Source organism: Pteropus alecto, unplaced genomic scaffold (genome assembly GCF_000325575.1).
Source record: "Pteropus alecto unplaced genomic scaffold, ASM32557v1 scaffold146, whole genome shotgun sequence".
In the NCBI taxonomy this organism is placed as follows: domain Eukaryota; kingdom Metazoa; phylum Chordata; class Mammalia; order Chiroptera; family Pteropodidae; genus Pteropus; species Pteropus alecto.
The window spans coordinates 22854099-22871479 of NW_006442107.1; the positions used below are offsets into that span (position 1 = coordinate 22854099).

At 35.1% G+C, this 17381-nt stretch overlaps 1 protein-coding gene across 7 annotated transcripts in view; it reads left to right on the plus strand.

The window, feature by feature from the left end:
- OSBPL1A (oxysterol binding protein like 1A) overlaps nt 1–17381 on the plus strand; it is a 193577-nt gene that overhangs the window by 126941 nt on the left and 49255 nt on the right. For all 7 annotated transcript variants that reach the window (XM_006920023.3, XM_015595746.2, XM_015595744.2 and 4 more), the window contains one exon: nt 6491–6647. In XM_006920023.3, the coding sequence (XP_006920085.1) occupies nt 6491–6647 (157 nt within the window). The remainder of the gene's footprint in view (nt 1–6490; nt 6648–17381) is intronic.

The following is a 17381-nucleotide window of genomic DNA, read 5'->3' on the forward strand; positions in this document are numbered from 1 at the left end:
GTTCTCTTTGCTGTCTTAAGCTCTTTTTTTCAGTTCAAATGTCATTTTTGCTTGGAAACTTGCCCTGTGTTCCCTAAGAGTGACTTCTTCTACTATTTCCAGAAACACTTTAAATAAACACATTTACTTGTGTGTTTTTCACTAAATTGGACTTTGAATACTTGGAGGGCACCAGTCATATTAATCTTTCTAAATAATTTCAGCAACTAGCCCTTAACCTGGTGTGTTATAAGTACTTGGTATATGTTAATTTCTTAAATTGAATTACATAAAAATACTTTTTTTATAACTATGGATTATTCTGTAACTGGTCTTTAGTTCTAGAATGTTTGTAGAGTGCATGCATAGATGACCTTCTTGAAAATAATTTTTAAGGATGTCAATAAGACAAAGCTCTCTGGATTTAATAGTCCAAAATAGATACACAGAAAATTTCCAGTAGCCCACACACTATGGTTTGCATAGCTCTTCATCCTCAATTCAGTGTGCAGATTTTGCAAGTTGTGGAAAACAGTAATAGATTTAGTTGCTTGGGGAAAAGTCAAAACTTTAAGAAACTTTTGTCATAAGCAACACTATATGATTTGACTGATTTTGACTTTGGACAGTATGTCTAGAATGTGTCTGACTCTTGTTGCTTACTGCCAAAATTCTGTTTCAAGTTTTTTTCACTTCCTCAGTAGATTATTATAGCAGCCTCTTGGCAGCCCCTTCTGGACTCATCTTGATTTTCACTTCATAGTTTATTTTAAACGTGGTAGGTTTTTAAAATTTTTCTTTGTGTTCTTCATATCTATTATGTTATTTTTGAGTTTACGCAATTGTACCTTAAAGCTAAATAAAAATTTAGCACTGATATTTTAAGCTTGGGTTACCCTGGGTTACTCTAGACATTTTTAGAACATGCCTAGTTTGTGGGAAACTGTAAACAGTAAGGTATTAAATTGAGTGTGTGTGCCTGACCATTTCCTGTTACCTTCAGTAATAGGGGGAGCGGTTATCTGGACATGATCCACAGTTCTCCCACGGGTTGCTCCTTTGTACTATTTGTTCTCAAGCTAGTTTTCAAAGGTCATGTTAAAAAAATGTTTATCAGAATAACTTGTAAAAATCATTGGCACGTATATATTGTTAACTTCATAACCTCTTCTTTCAGCCTTTCCTTAGGATAAAAAACTCAAAGTCTTAGTTTCATTTTTCTTTTTTAAACCACTTTATTGAGATATGACTGACATACAGAAAGCTGTACTTATTTAACATATACTTGACGACTAAAGTTTTAGTCATGTTACAGCCATTGGCTTTCATGCTATTTGAATGAGAGGGGATTGTGTTCAATCTGAAATGTGTTCAAAAATAATCTAAATCCTAACATTGACTAAACTTCAAAGATCTGGATCATCGGAAATTTGTGACATTAAACTTTCTTTTAATACTACCATTTTAACAGAGAAATTAATCAGGCAAAGATTCTAACTTAAATGCTTGTCTGTAGTCTAGAGCATTTATTTTGTAAAATATAGTCTGTTTTTCAGTGTTACTCTGACACTTTTTTCTGTAATGTGTAATTATCATTTAAGCGTCCCGAATCCTTTCAGAACTAGATGGGAATAAACAAACCTAAGGGGGGAAAAAAAAAACCTACTAAATATTTCATTTGCAATCATTGCTCAGGGCTATACAAATTTTCCCAATTGCCTATCAAAAGTTTAGTAAATATAAGGCTATTTTGTAAATCCCTTACCCTGTTTTTCAGAGGCAGATGAAGTATTCTGAAAATTCTGGGTGGCTTTACTTATTATAGAAATGTATACGTTTGTAAGGAGGAAAAGGTGGGAAATAAAAGGAAAAATGAAAGGCTAATAACTTTGTCTGAAATCCAGCTACACATATTGTTAAAATAAATTTCTAATGCATTTAAAAATATATCTGTATGAAAATCAACAAATTTTGCTTCTGTGTGGTTTTATTGTATTATTGACTTTGAGGTGAGAGATGACAGGACCAGAATGTAGCTCATGCATCCTTCATGATAGATCTTTGGCTTTGACTTGATAGCTTTTTGTTTGCTTGTGGGTTTTTTTTTTTTTTTTTATTGTGGTAAAATATATATCACACATTTACCACTTTAACCATTTTGAAGTGCACAGTTCAGTGGCATTAAGTAGAGTCACATTATTGTGCAGCCATCACCACCATCCATCTCCAGAAAGTTTTTATCAACCCCAAATGAAACTTAGCACCCATTAAATACGAAGTCCTTATCCTCCCCCTTGTTTTTAAAGCATGAGTATGATGGCCTTATACTGTTATAAAAGAGCAATGGGCCCACCAAATAGGCATTAACACACTCTTTTCAATACTTTATGCTTTCCTCTAAAGAATTAATATATTGCCCAGTAACACTGAATGTTAGATAAGGTCTGGCCTATTTAATATGTGTGTATATGGGCAAAATTGAAAATCTGAAGTTTTAAGATTGAATTATATAACCTCAGAGGCACTAAGATTCATCATTGATGTTCAGGGAGACTTGAAAATTACTTTCATGGGCAGGCTTTACCTTAATCAGTAAGCCCCCACAGTGGTTATGGCCTCTTTGGCACTTAGGTAAATATGTTTGAATTTAAATATCTGGAACTATAGGTCTCCAAATGAAATGGTGCTATCCTGGAGTGAGATTGGTATGACTAATGCTATGAAGGCATAGAATTTAAGAACAACTCCCTGTTGCCAACAGAGTAAGTCCAAACTATTTCACACTATATATAGTAGACAGCTTTCTGTTCAAAGTATTTTAAATAACTGAGCTTTTGTTTTTAGGCAGCTAGTGAATTTTTATCTTATGGGCACTGTATATCATGTAATTGATCATGTTTCCTTCTTTGCCTCTGAAGCTAGAATGGTCAGAGGTAAGTTTGTGATTTGCCTCTAGCACGAATACAGAACCTCATGGAATGTACTAGGATACTACATCATTCCTAGCTTCATTTTGTATTTTCTTTGTCCTATTGCCTGTCTTTGATTTTTATTTATCCTATATAGTCAGCTTCTTGACTGACTCCTTGCTTCATTTCCATCCAGCCACCTCTCCCACTCCTTTCTTGTCTCTTCCACTCCCATCTTCCTGAATACTTCATTCCTCCCCATGTTGGGTCATGCTGTTCCCTTTGCTTGGAACCATTTCTCTACAATAACTCTCTCTCCCATCCTCACTCTTCCTCCTTGTCAACTTAGCTAAGTCATCAGTCACAATCCTTTCTAGACACCCTGTCTTTCACTATTTAAAATTGACTGATCTCCTCTTTATGGCCCACTGTCCCCATCTAGACTTGTTATTGCATCGAGGAAAATTTACTGAACTCGTGTTCACGAAACAGTCTAACTCTGCTTGACCATGAGCAGGGATCAGATGTTACTGTTCTTTGAATCCCATCATGCCTTGCACATGATAAAGTAGGGGGAATTGAATTAAGCAGTATCAATAGAGGTGGTGGATGTCATGGTAAGAATTGGAAAATGGCCATTGGACTTTGCACTATGGAGGTAATTGATGACCTTTGTCAGAGCCCTTTGTGGGAAAGGGTGAGGATATAGCCTAATTGTATTGGAGAGAGAAGGAGGTTGGGAACAAGGTGGAAAGGAGTAAGGATTAGGGGAGGAGGAGAGGTGGAGGAACAAGGAGAAAGAGAGTAGAAGAGAGGACCGAGAGGGGGAACAGAGAGAGGGAGTCAAGTACTGCCACCCTCAGGAGGACAGGGGTCTGTACTGCCGTCTGATGAGGTACCCCTAAGGGTAAGCACCTTGTTCCCATGATATAAATGAAGGTAGCCGGTTTTTGGCTTGTGTTCACTGAGCTGAAAGCTTGTTTTGAGGAGTCTGTCTTTGTGTCATAGAAGCTCTTACTGCCTTACCTCTTGTTTGGTGTTTTCTATATATCTGCTTTTTGTTAAGAGCTTTCTTTTCAGATGGGTAAGTCTTGTCTTATGATTTATATCTTCTAAATAGCAAACACAGTATCCTATGCACAGTATCAAATGCTTGAAATGTAATAAATGCTTGAGGTTTTTTGCTCCAGTATTTGGTTTTCAGGATGTGAAGGAGGAAGGTTCTTTCAGTTCATCTAATAATTAAATCAAAATGAGACAGATTAAGCAAATTTAATTATGTACATATGAATGGGAAGCCCACATGCATGAGTCAGAGACTCCATATACATGAGAGGTTCAGGGACAGAAGGGAAAATGAGATATGTATATGACATCCTGAGCCAAGGAATGAAGTAAGGTGCCTGGGGCTTCAGAAGGGAGGAGAGTCATAAGAAGAGCAGATGTTCAGTAATTAGATGTTTGCCCTGCTCTGTAGATAGGCCATAAAAGGTTATCTCTGATATTAACTCTTATTGTGGACAAGGCCCCCAGTTTAGATTCTTCTAGGTAGTTAAGGGAGGGACAGGAGTTGCCCGTAGGGTCTCGGTTTCCTTCGGCTCAAAATTGCATGCTAGACTAGCACATCTAGGAAAGCCTGTTCTAAACCCCTTCAATGACATCTAAATTATAAAGTAATAATGCATCTTAAATAATACTGAACAGTACAGACAAGATTATTTTGTTTGACTTTTGAAATTCATATTTTTTTCATTTGAAAGAAATTTGAAAATGTAGACGTTAAAAAACCACCCCGATCCATCACCCCAAGACCGCTGTCACCATCTTTTCTTCAGATTTTGTTCATGCTGCTCCTTCTGAACAACTCCCCTCTCCCTCCACCTGAGCACCATTTTCATTTTTAAAAGATTTATTGGTAGTTCCCCCTCTCTGAGGTAGGCTTTCCTGTTACCCATTTGCCTACCCCAGAAAGTGGACCGATCCCTCTTTGCCTCACTGTGCTCTAGACAGGTTTCTGTCCTGTTACTGCTCTTATTTGTACAAATATCTGTTTATCTGAACCAGACTGGTCTTTCTTTAAGGCAGAGTAAAATTATTATTTTGCTTATATTTTTGATTTCTGAAATGGTGTCCTGACTTTTTGTTTTAGAATTAAGTTAAATGCATTTTCTATTTTAAATTGTTTTTGCATGTATAATTTTAACAATGGCTTATTTCATCTCATGGGTGACTGACCCCTTGATATTGACTATACAGGTTATCTTTAACTTTTTTCCCAATAAAACATTGTGACTACCTGCCAAAATTGACAATGATAAATAAATCTCTCTTTAAATTTATTATTAAAATATCTGTTACTTTGTTATGAATGCGTGATAGAACAAAACTATATTTTAAATTCCAGTAGTAGTATGTTTAAATAAAATAAAATAAAAATAACTTTACCAGCATTGAAAGTCTTTCCGTAAGTAACTTTCACCAAATGAAATAAAAATAAAGTTCTGTGGTTGTGGCTGAATTATAGAATGCAGTAGTTCGGGAAGAAACTAATAAAAAAAATTTTTTGAACTTTTTAGCTATAAGGCATACTAAGCAGATGGTCGAAAATTTATTTAAGAAAGTTTGCTTGAATGTGTGTAAGAATGCATTTCTAGAGCTGAGGACAGTTGAGTGTATAGTTATCTGCTTATGGCAAGGTAGAAGTTACATCGAATTTATATTTTAATAAAAACTTAGGCACCATTTAAAGAGTTCTGGAGATTGAATGACTACTCCTTTGAGCCAAAGTACGTAGAGTGTTAAGAAGTCAGAGAACCTGGGTTCATGTCCTGTTTTCCCCAGCTCACAAGCCATGAGGCCATTAGCATCCTTGTCAGACCCGTAGTCCTGCCTCACCTTCACCAAAGCACCCTGGAGAAGCTAAAAGGAGATGAGAATGTGAATGTGCCTGAAAAGTATAATGTACTGTACAAAAATAAGCTGTCTTATTCCCAAACAGGCAGATGGCTTCACTCTGAATACATAGCCAATTGGGAAAGTGGCATTTTCATCCTAAAAATGCCTGCCTGATAATTAGATTTTATATGGACACTTCTGGCTTTAACTCTTGAGGACTTAAGTAATATCATACCAGAAGAAGTACCTTTGAAAGTATTTTTAAATTACCTTTGCTTTTTGTGTCTGTAGTGTCAGATATAATTTATCCTTCCCACAAGTACAGTCACTAGCTTTTTCCTTATAATGAATTAAAAAATTGAATGGTTTTTTGTAAGTTATGCTTAAGATGCTTTGAGAGGGAAAATTAAAATAGAAATTTTGGGAGGAGCCACTGACTATTTCTTAAAGAATTAAGTACTTTTTGGAAATCTCTTTTAATATATAAAATGTTTAATTATAAGTTGATATAGACCTGTATCTGTTTCATAAATTCTCTTTGGCCTTATTGGATGCCAGTTCTCTGAAATCCCTGAGGAGGTAGTTAACAGGTGGATTGTTGAAGGACAATAGGCTGCTTAAGTTTCAAAGCCTGATGCATTAAGGGAGATATCCATTGTTACCGAGGCCAAGTTCAATTCATTTACTATGAACCTGCTCTGCCACAGATTCCGAGTCTGAACGGTCCCTGAGTAAATTGGAAGCAGTGACAGCGCACTCCTTTGAAGAGGAAGGAGAGCATTTGAGCAGTAGAAAACACAGAATGTCTGAAGAGAAAGATTGTGGTGGGGGAGACGCTCTCTCCAATGGCATCAAAAAGCACAGGTAGGAGAGCCATTAATAGTTACAACCATTGCTGACTTTTTATTGTCAAGTACACTTGGGCTGATAAAAGTATGCCTTCTGTTCTTTTTTTATCTCTTTGTATCAGATATTTATATTGTTGTATCACTTCACAGAAAGGATTTCTCTTTGTCCACTTAAGAGTGAATATCATCATCTGTAGGAACAATTGTAGGAACAAAGCACAAAACTTAGTTTTAGCTACATGTTTTTAGGGGAGTGTAAATCTTTTGGCAATTTAGAAAGGTTATTCAGAACTCCCTATTGAAATTGATGCTGGGTTCCTTTTATTCATCATACATCTTTTATGACTTTGCCTCCCAGTGCTATTTTAGTTTCTAGTCATTTGATCTTCTGGCTGGTTTTATTAAGAATGAATGGTAATACTACCTGTCTGTTGATTCAATTTAGTTACATTTTAACAAAGACTTTTATTAAGACCCAGGGTTTGTTGAACATATCCATTTTATACTGTCTAATAACATTAGTATCTTTTTATTCCCTTGATGATTTAGTCCTGGAGATTGTCCCAAATTACTGAGACGTAACAGACACTAGAGTGAGTTCTCCAGTTTCAGCACAGGTTTATAGACACGATGGCATATATGCATCCTGGTGTTCATAGAGTTAAATTATTTTATCATATCAATAAATGATATATCCTGTTGTCATTGTAAAAAGCACTTTTAGGGTAAGAAGTCACTAATGGTTAATTTCTACAAGATAGTTTTTGTTTAAAATTTGTAGACTGTGTAACTCTAATTCTATTTCTACACCATGATTCTGACCACAATGGTCTGTTATTGTTCTACTGGAAAAAATGTCCATGTCACTTCTAATTTATATGTATTTGCCCCTTGTTAACAAAATGTCTCAGTTTGTTCTTATTTTGACAAGATCAGTGAGTTTTAAGTAACAGTAGGTAAAACCAGAGTTTTCTTCCTTTCGATGAGAGTATATTCTAAACATGCTTACTGGTGGTTGTCTTTTAGTGGAGTTTTCCACTGCAAATTATGTGGCTGGCAGCAAATATCATTCCTGATTTCCTCTGCAGTTACTGTCAGCTCCTTTGGGGGCCCAGGGCTAAGTTCTGAGCAGGCCATGAAATATCTGATAGGAAACCTCGCAGGTTTACCAATCTCTGAAGAGAAGACAGCCTTTAACTATTTAACACATACATCATGACAGTCCAGTGAGGACACAGGTGAACTTTGGAATGTTCAAAGAAGCATACAAATGTCGCTATAATTAATAAAATATCAGAAAGAGCACTGTGCTCAGATGCTGTCATATCCTATGACTAGAGGGGGATTTCTCTGCTTTTCAGGGCCTGGTAGCCTTTTTGTATGTGTGCCATAATCATAGCAGTAGTTCTTTTGCATTTGACAGAAATTTATTACATTATATTCATATGTTCTGTATTAATTAATCAAACCCAGAATGTTACAGATATGTACAGATGGTACAGAAAGTTAAGATGAAATTGTTCAAAAAATGAAATCACAGGTCACTAAGAAAAACTACAAAGAAGTACAACTAGTTAGTGACCTAACTAGAAAAGGTAAACTGATAAACAGGCAACTTATTAAACCTATAAATATAATAAAACATTCTTCAGTTATTCAGTGGAAAAGAGGGCAATTTAGGAAATTGTCAGTAGTCAGATTTCTTATTTAAAAAGTAGCAATTAAAGTTTTTTTTAAAAGCCTGTCTTTTGTCATAGAATTCTCTAATGAAATAAACAGAGCATATGGTACAAAATTTAAAAGTTTCATTTTAGAATAGGAAAGCAGTTGGAGTATTCAGTATTATCAAATCCCTCATGCCTGTGCCTTAAGTTGCATTATAAGTAATCTGTGTTCATAATGGGAAATTATTCTATTACTATTAAGAGTAATTTGAATTAATAGTAATTTTGGTGATGTTTTAGAAAAGCAGATGTATGTTGCTATTGGGGGATCAGCCTGAGGTGGCCATGAAATTTATTTAAAGTTTTGTTATATCTTTAAGTGAAATTTGTATTTCACCTTGTCATAAATTTGTTTTCTTTAATATTGAAAAATAATTTATTCACCACTTACTTAACTTTCTCATAAAAATCTTACATTTCCTTCTCACCTCATATCAACTACTTACCCTCTGTGATATGCACACGTAAATCTAGGAAGGGAGACAGGAAGAATATGGATTATAAAATTCAAAGGAGAGAAATGCATATTTTTAAGTGGGAAAAGAGAAGACTTACAAATTATAGTTCACAAGGATAGTATTAAATCATGGCTTAATTTGATGATAAAATAGAACTAGAGTTTTCAACCATTTTTGTTTTTTAGCCGTGGAACCATTTGTACAACAGAAATTCAGTGCAGAAACTATTAAAATCTCAGCCACCTTCAGAGATTGATGAGATTCCCTATAGAGGGTTCTTCTCTCTCTCCTCCAGTCTCCTGCATCAGTGGGAATCACCATATCTACTGTATGTCCTTATCCATCAAAAATACTTAAGCTTTACTTTCTATAGTATGTATCAGAAAGAATAGGTCCCCACCCCCACCAAATATAATAAACCATTCCAAACTATGTTTCTGCTCCTATTTAATATGTTACATACACAGAATACCTAGGATAGTGTCTGCCTCACAGGAAGCACTCAGTGTACATGGCTAGTTTTAACTTGTTTATTCCCTTTCTCCTCAAAGATGATGATTTGGTTTGCTCTGCAAAACTTCTGCCCTCTTGTTTTCCTTTTCTACCCAATTATCATAGGATGACATTATAAAGTGCTGTTTAGAAGTCTCTGACCCAGAGAAACATTTGCTATAGGGTATAGCCTATAGCAAATTATTAATATGAAAGAAGGCATGCTACACTGAGTTTATTTCTACGATAATAAAAGAATAGATATTATGGATTCTTAATTCATCCCATGTGATAATTACCAACAAAATGATTTTTCTAACTAAATAGATAACTTGTCATCTCAAATAAGAATTCAGGTCAAATAAACTGTAAGTTCTTTTCTCACTCTGAAAATCCTGAGATTGCAAGCTGAAATCTTGACAAATGGTTTTTCTACCATATGGAAATTTTAGAATATGTCTCCTAGTATCATTAGGTCTGGGGGGAAAGCACATTATGTTTTTTATTCACTCTGAATTACTGATATGCTGTGTGTTCTGCCAGCCAGTGATCTTCACTGGAACACTGTGCATGTCATTGGGCTTTTAGGTTAGTTCTAGAGAAATATCAACAGGAAGAATTAGGGTCTTATTTAAGACCTAGAATCAGAAATACTGCAGAGCTATAGAATATGCAAAGTAAGTGCTCCATTTTGATGGCGCTACACCATGCTGTAGTCAAGTTTATATTTACAGGGCTTCTTGTCATCTTGGCTGTGTTCCACAAGATCAGTTTTCTACTCTCTGACCTAATTTATTAAATTTATTCTGAGCTCTAACCTTTTAACTTGTTAGCAATTCGACCCAAGTTGTTATATTTGGTAAAGATATTGATATTTATATCATCGTGTAATTGGATATGGTATAAAAGATACTGATATAGAACAGAGTAGTTAGAATTTGAAATGTTGGATTCATGCTGTGATTCTATAAATAGTATTCAAAAGTTATTCACTGTATTAATAGCACTAATAAATTCAAGAAGAAAACCATGTGATCATTCTAATAAAGCAATAAAATTAAACAGTCATTTATGATTAATAGATATCTTAGCAAAAAATAAATAGGAGAGAACCTCTTTAATCTGGTCAAAAATTATCACAATAAGACAAGGATGCCTACTGTCTTTTCAGCATTATTTGGAGGCCAGTGCCAGAGACATAACACACCCACAAAATTTAGAAATAAATAAACCATACATATCCACAGACAAATTATTAGAGTTAGTAAGAAAGTTTGGCAAGGTTGCTTTTATACAAAATCAGCTAATTATATTTCTGTGCACCTTCAGCAGAACCTGCAATTAAAATGGGAGGGATGGGGAAAGTATTTAGAATAGCTATTAAAAAGCCACTAGAAATAAATCTTAGTAAAAATGTATAGTAATAAACTTACTGAGAAGGAAAATTCAGTCATAAAGATGTTTTTGTCAAATTGATCTGTAGACTCAATGTAATTTTAATTAAAATCACAATGTCTTTTCCTTTTGAGTTGAAAATAGATTCTGAAATATGTTTTTTAAGTGCAGAGAGTTTTGAAAAGTCAAGATACTGCTCAAGAGCCAGGCTGGGGGAAAGGAAGGCGTTTGCCCTACCAAATGTCAAGACTGATTACAAATCTTTAGAGCAGAATCATCCTGAAGGCAGATTGACCTTTAGAATGGAAGTAGAAGGTCCAAAGATGCATACATGTAAGGAAATCTGGTGTATGTCTTAGCACTAGCACAGCAGATCAGTGAGGGAAAGAATGGATTATTAGGTAAATGGTTCTGGGGTGGTCATTTAATGTGGGAGATAAAAGGAAATATATCTCAATTTCATATGTGCAAATATAAATTCTAGATGAATCAAACAGTTAAATGTGAAAGGGCAAAACTTAGTAACTTTTAGAAAAAAATATAAAGTATCTTTGCAATTTTGAAATAAGGAAAGATTTCTTAAAACAGAAATATGATAGGGACTAAGTTTTTATCTGATGCCAATTACTGTACTTGTACTTGATATATTTACTTGAATAAAAGCTTTCTCTTCTTTAGTAAATGTGGCTGAGAAGCTCAAAGACTTATTTTGCTGAAATGTTAGAATAGTGGATTAGGGCCCCAGGTGATTGCTTTGTTTGCCCTTTATCCTTTATGACTGCTTTAGAATGAATTATAAAGTAGTCAAATAACAGCTGTCTTCTGTGTGCGAAGAATTTATACACTGACAAGTGGAAATGAAAGAAAGAAATTGAAAATATAAGCTAAGACAATATCTTTTCTAAGATTATATTGAGAAAATGTTGTTAGTGGTATATAACAGTTCAAATCCAAATATATTTAATCACTAGAACAAAACCACCTTGATTTTGATATCTCTGTACAGATATGGTACAAATTGTCTGATTGCAGACTTGATTACATCAGGGCATAGACTTGGTAACAAGTCAACCCACCTAGAGTTCCTCTGGAGACCTGGGCAGAAAGACACCCTTGTCTGTTGGGAAATATTTGGAGTAGCTCCTTATTGTCATGTTGAGACCATGGTCACTTAAGTAAGAGTCCAGATGCATCTTTGATTTTGAAAGGACCTAGCAGTCATGGGAGAAAGAGCAGGAGCCCTTCCTAAAATTAGCCAGATTTGTGGTAGGGCCTGTGGGCTGGAGGGAACAATCAGTCCAAGGACACTGAGTCTATGGTCTCGCTCTACTCCCCGCCCAAGCGTACTTATTTGCTCTGGAAAATGGAGGGCTTTAATTAACAAAAAATATCACTAGAAGCTCAGGCAGCTTCACTATGGGGACTGCCTCTTTAACAGGCTGGACACAAGCCTGTCTCAGTAGCCCAAGACAGAGGAGCAATAGAGATAGAGAAGCAGTGAGGAGCTCGAGGAGGAGGAGCAGTGCAGAAAGAAGATGCTGGATACTCTGCAAGATGAGATATTGGGTGAGAGTACAGCTAACTGCAGTACAGGCAGACCAGGGACAGTCCTGAAACTGTACATGTCTATCATCAGAGGACATCAGACATTGGGTACCTGGAATAGGTTGGCAAGTTGGATGGCAGTAGCTAAAGCAGAGGAATAAAACCCAGCAGGCCTCTCTAATTACGTGGAATACCCATCTCTCCTACAAAAACATATTTGGAGAGTCCTCCACCCACGAGAGGTAGTGCCAGCTTGGCAAGTGGGAACTAGACATCCAACAAAAAAGGGTTCAAATGCAAAAACCTTACCTAGGACTGACAAGCTGGTGGGCCGTGGGGTCACTTGGGTGTTAGGAAGAGAAAAAAATGTAGTATGAGTCTAGGTTCATGGTAATTACCTTCACATAACCAAGCTGACTTGCCGAACTCATTGCCAAGAATTACTTCAGGAAAACTGTGAGACATCTTTCCATAGAATTTACCTCTTCCCTCCCTACTTGGTTTAAAAAGCAGACAAAAATAGTTTTAAAAGCAGGGGCTGAAGCTCAGAAGGCCTGTACACTTCCTCTTAACCCCTAAAACACCCCTTTTGGGCTCCGGGCTTTAGAAGAATACAAAATCTTTCCATTTCTAGCATTCTGTAAGCAAATGATGGTGAGATATACTTTCACCTGACTCTAAGGACTCATTCTTATCTATTCTAGATTAATGACTTTTGTGGGTAAATGAGAACAGTTTTAGGGCAGAGGTAATCTGTAAAGCTATGTTTGAACAAAATAACAAAATAGCCAATGAATCTATGTTGTTTGCCTAAGGAATGAAGAAAAATAAAGAATGTATTTTTAGGCATATAATCCCATCTGACAAACTTTATCATGGAAATTTGCAGACATACATACAAATAGAATAATATAATGAACTCTTTAATCCATCTTTATCTTCAACATTATCCTATGCCCAATTTTGTTTCATTTGTAGACTTTCCCCGCCTCCCCATAAAAATTAATATATCAAATCCAAATATAGTGTTTCATCTTTAATTCAGTTTCTATCACTAAAACATTGGGACTCTTACTTTCGAAAACCACAGTATCATCACACCTAAAAAAGTATCTTAATTGTCATTACGTATTTAGTTCGTATTCAGATTTCTCTGTCTTTAAATGTCATGTAGTAATTGGATCTAAAATGTCATTTAATAATAAAAATCCAGAAGGTGCACATATTGTATTTGGTTTATGTGTCTCTTAAATCTGTTTTAATCTCTAGATTTTCTTCTCATTTTTTTCTTGCCATTTATTTTGGAAGAAACTTGGTTCTTTGTCTTGCAGAATAATCCACAGTCTGGATATTGCTGGTTAAATTCTCATGGTGTCATGTAACACATTCTTTTACTCCTGAATTTCCTGTAAATGGATGATTATATACATAGGCTCAATCAGATTTAGATTTGAATTGTTTGGCACAAAATACTTTATAGGCATGTACCATCTGATTACATCCATTTAGGGCAAATGCTGTCTGGTTTTTCTGTTTGTAGTGTTGAGATTGATTCCTGGCTTTAGGCAGTCAGTCGGACACATCCATGATAAAGTTGCCCAACAGCCTTGAACCCTGTGGTTTTAGCAGCCATTGTCGATCGGTGTCTACATCCTTATTTTATCAGGGGCTGCAAAAAGGTCATGTTACCTTTCTGCGATTCTTTCTACTTTTATTAGCTAGAATTCTTCTGTAAGGAAGAACTTCTCATTACTTCTTTTCAGAATATGTTGGTTTCCTGACATCCTCCGAAGGTGGTATATGAACACATGGATTGGATTGTTTAATTATTGTAGTTATTTTTTCTTATCTTTGGTCAGGGAGAGGCCCTTTCTGTTGGCTTATGTGTCCTTTTGACAGAACCCCAGTTTTAAAATTTTTTTTAGGTATAATTTGCATACAGTAATTGAGTTGCCTTTTACAGCTGCCTTGCTTTCTGAAACAAAGAGATACTTTCAGGCTATCTGGTATATTTCCTGCCCCAGACCCAGAGTTGGCTATTTCTCTAAGGAGCCACATTTCATTTTAGTGGGAAATAATATTTAGATATAACAGTCTGAGTAGTGAGAATGTTCAGTGCTATTGAGTTGGCTATGGTTATTAGTCCTTTACATTGAAGAAAGATGGAACCCTGCCCCTGTTTAAGGAAAAATGCTTCATGAGTTTATACCAATATATTCGTTTAAATTTTGAATTATAGGGTTTTCCACATTTGCTTTATTCTAATATATGTTTGTTTCACACACACATACTCACAAAATTATACAAACACCATTATTTACAATATGATTGTTGAAAAGAATTTTAGATTTCTTTTTAGTTCCTTTTATCCTCGTATTTCATCTGGGATGTACAGTTGGTGTACTTGAAGGTCACGTGCAATGGTGTGGTTAAACTACTAACTTGTATATATAGATTGATTCACTTGTTTCCTTTACTTTCAAGTTTTAGGGATTCTTTTTTGACTAAATTTTTATAGTTACGTAAAATATCTATGTGATTTCAAAGTCAAAAATACAAAGCACGGTATATTTAGAAAAATCTGGTTTTCAATTTTGTCTCCTGAACGTTGTTTCCATCCAACCCCTAAAGCTAACTGTATTTATAGTCTTTCTAATTATTTCGTTTTTAACATAAGCAGTACAAAAATATATTAATTTTTTTTCTTATAAAAGGCACTGTACAATTTTGGTTTTTTCACTAAATAGATGCTAATCTCAATTCTTTTGATATCATGTTCTTTGATATTAGTCAAGTCGGTTATTTTTCTGCAATCTTTAAAAAATACATGTGTACACACATGTGTGTTTAGTATAGAGATGATTCTCTAAACTTTAGCTGGTGATGCATTCATGCGATTCAAAATTCAGAAATGTTATAGGATATATTTTGCAAATTTTAACTCATTTTTTAAGCTAGCCAGTCCCCTTCCTTTCCCCAAATGGCAACCATTATTATTACATATAATACTGTTTTTTCACATAAATGATATAAAATGCATATAGTTCTTCGTCTTGCTTTTTAAAGTATATATATATCAGATTATTCAACAAATATCTTTTGAGTCCCCATTAGTGCAAGATTTTGAGGTTACAGTAACGAACGAACAAACAAAGCCCCTGTTCTTACAGAGTGTCCATTTCTGAAATGTGGGAGGTTGAGCATCTTTCTCTGGGTTTAGTAGCTATTCATATTTCTTTTTCTGCGAATTGCTCATATCCTATGCCCATTTTTTTTTGGATATGTTGAACTTGCCAGTTTTTAAGTGCTCTAAAATATTATTAGAGAAACTAGCATTTTGTGTGTGATACAGGTAGAAAATATTTTTTTTCTAGGCTTATCAAAAGGAAAGGTAGTTCTTACCACATAGTAGGAAATATATTTACTAAAAAGTCTTAATAAATGACCATATTAAATAGAAAATTCTGTTTTGTTTCTTGATTTTTGCATACCTGCGTATATGCTCTTTGGGAAAAAATATAGGTGAACTAGAAAAATGTAGTTATTACGAGCTGCCTGGATTTAAATCCCGTACCTACCACTTTTCAGATCTTAAACAAGTTATAATTTCTTTGAAACTCGACTTCATCTGTAAAAATGGTGTAATAATCAGATCTACCTTGTTGGCTTGTTTTGGTAATTAAATGAAATAATCTGTGTAAAGCACTCATAGCCATTTTAGTTTATTAAATGTCAGTGGAAAACTGATAAACTCTAAGCAAAAGTGGGCAATTGGAATTGTCTTTCTTTTAACTAATAACAAATGGTCTTTGGATGGGTTTTGGAAGTTTATATGTTCCTCTGAAACAAATTTGAGAGCAAGGTAGCTGAAGTGAAAGTGTGGATCTTCAAATAACATTGTTTTCTTTTGGTTAATGTGAAATAAGGAAAATTGTTTCCACATTGAATGTTTCCTATGGTTGATTTACATTACAGTTAAATTGAAATATAGTTTTTCTTTCTATTGAGAATTCAGAGGTGTGACTAGCCTCCACAAAGCTGGCTTTAAACTTACAGTGTCAGAAGGGTAAACAAGAGGTGACGAGAGGCTCAAAGCTCTGTTATTCATTCCTTGGTCCCTTGACAGTACTTTCCCCATACAAAGGTCTCATTACTTGATCCCTAGGCTTTTTGAATCTCTTAAGTAAATATCCAATTTCTATTTCAAGTTTGCTTTATATACACTTATAATTCTCAGAATGTCAGAAGAAAGAAGTTTGATATTTAATAAAATGTATATTCTAGCTTGGCACCTTGCTTTATTTGAACAGGTAACCTTCTCCCCCTCCACATATGTGAACAAAGGGTTTTAAGTACCTAGGAAATACCTTTTAGTGTAATTAAGTATTTTAAGGTCTGCCTTATTTTATTTACACTGCCCATTTCTTAATTACAAGATTACAATTATAGATTGGGCGTCTTGACTTCTGATGACATGTGGGATTTGGTCTTTACAAATACGTCGATGTATTTCTTTCCCATTGGAGCTGTGCCAATCTAAATTTTGCCTAAAGGAGAAAACTACCTCAGGGGACATAGACTTCTTCGGTATTGTTTGCTTTGCTTGTTAGCTCAGGAGGAATTTTCCTCTTTCACAAAACACCATATATAATAATAAGGATTTACAAGGTAAAGTGATTGTTTTAAAAGCATAGAGGTCCTTTAACGGTTTGCCTTATGCCTTTACAGTCTTTGGAAAAAATTTGGTTTACACTCGATTCTTTTCAAAACACATCCATTGCATAAAACGTGATATGTCTTAACCATATGATATAGCCTGCTGCTGAGTCTTGTTAACATAGCACCATATTGAGCCAGGATTTGAGATCTTAGGATGGACTTCATTTTACCCAAGTAAGTGCTTTTAAAGCCAGTTCCTTGTCAATGTGGCGATGACTCACATTAATTACACTTCCTGGTTCTCGACCAGGAAGTACTGTCACTGCATCTAACAAGTGTGGAAAACATAAATGACTATAACCAGGAATGTGAACTGATATGATGACGATGAGACATCGATCTAAGAAGATAATGTGATTTGTGGTAGAGCAGAGTATAGCCAGCTTTTGGAAGAGGTAAGAGACGGAGCATAATGTC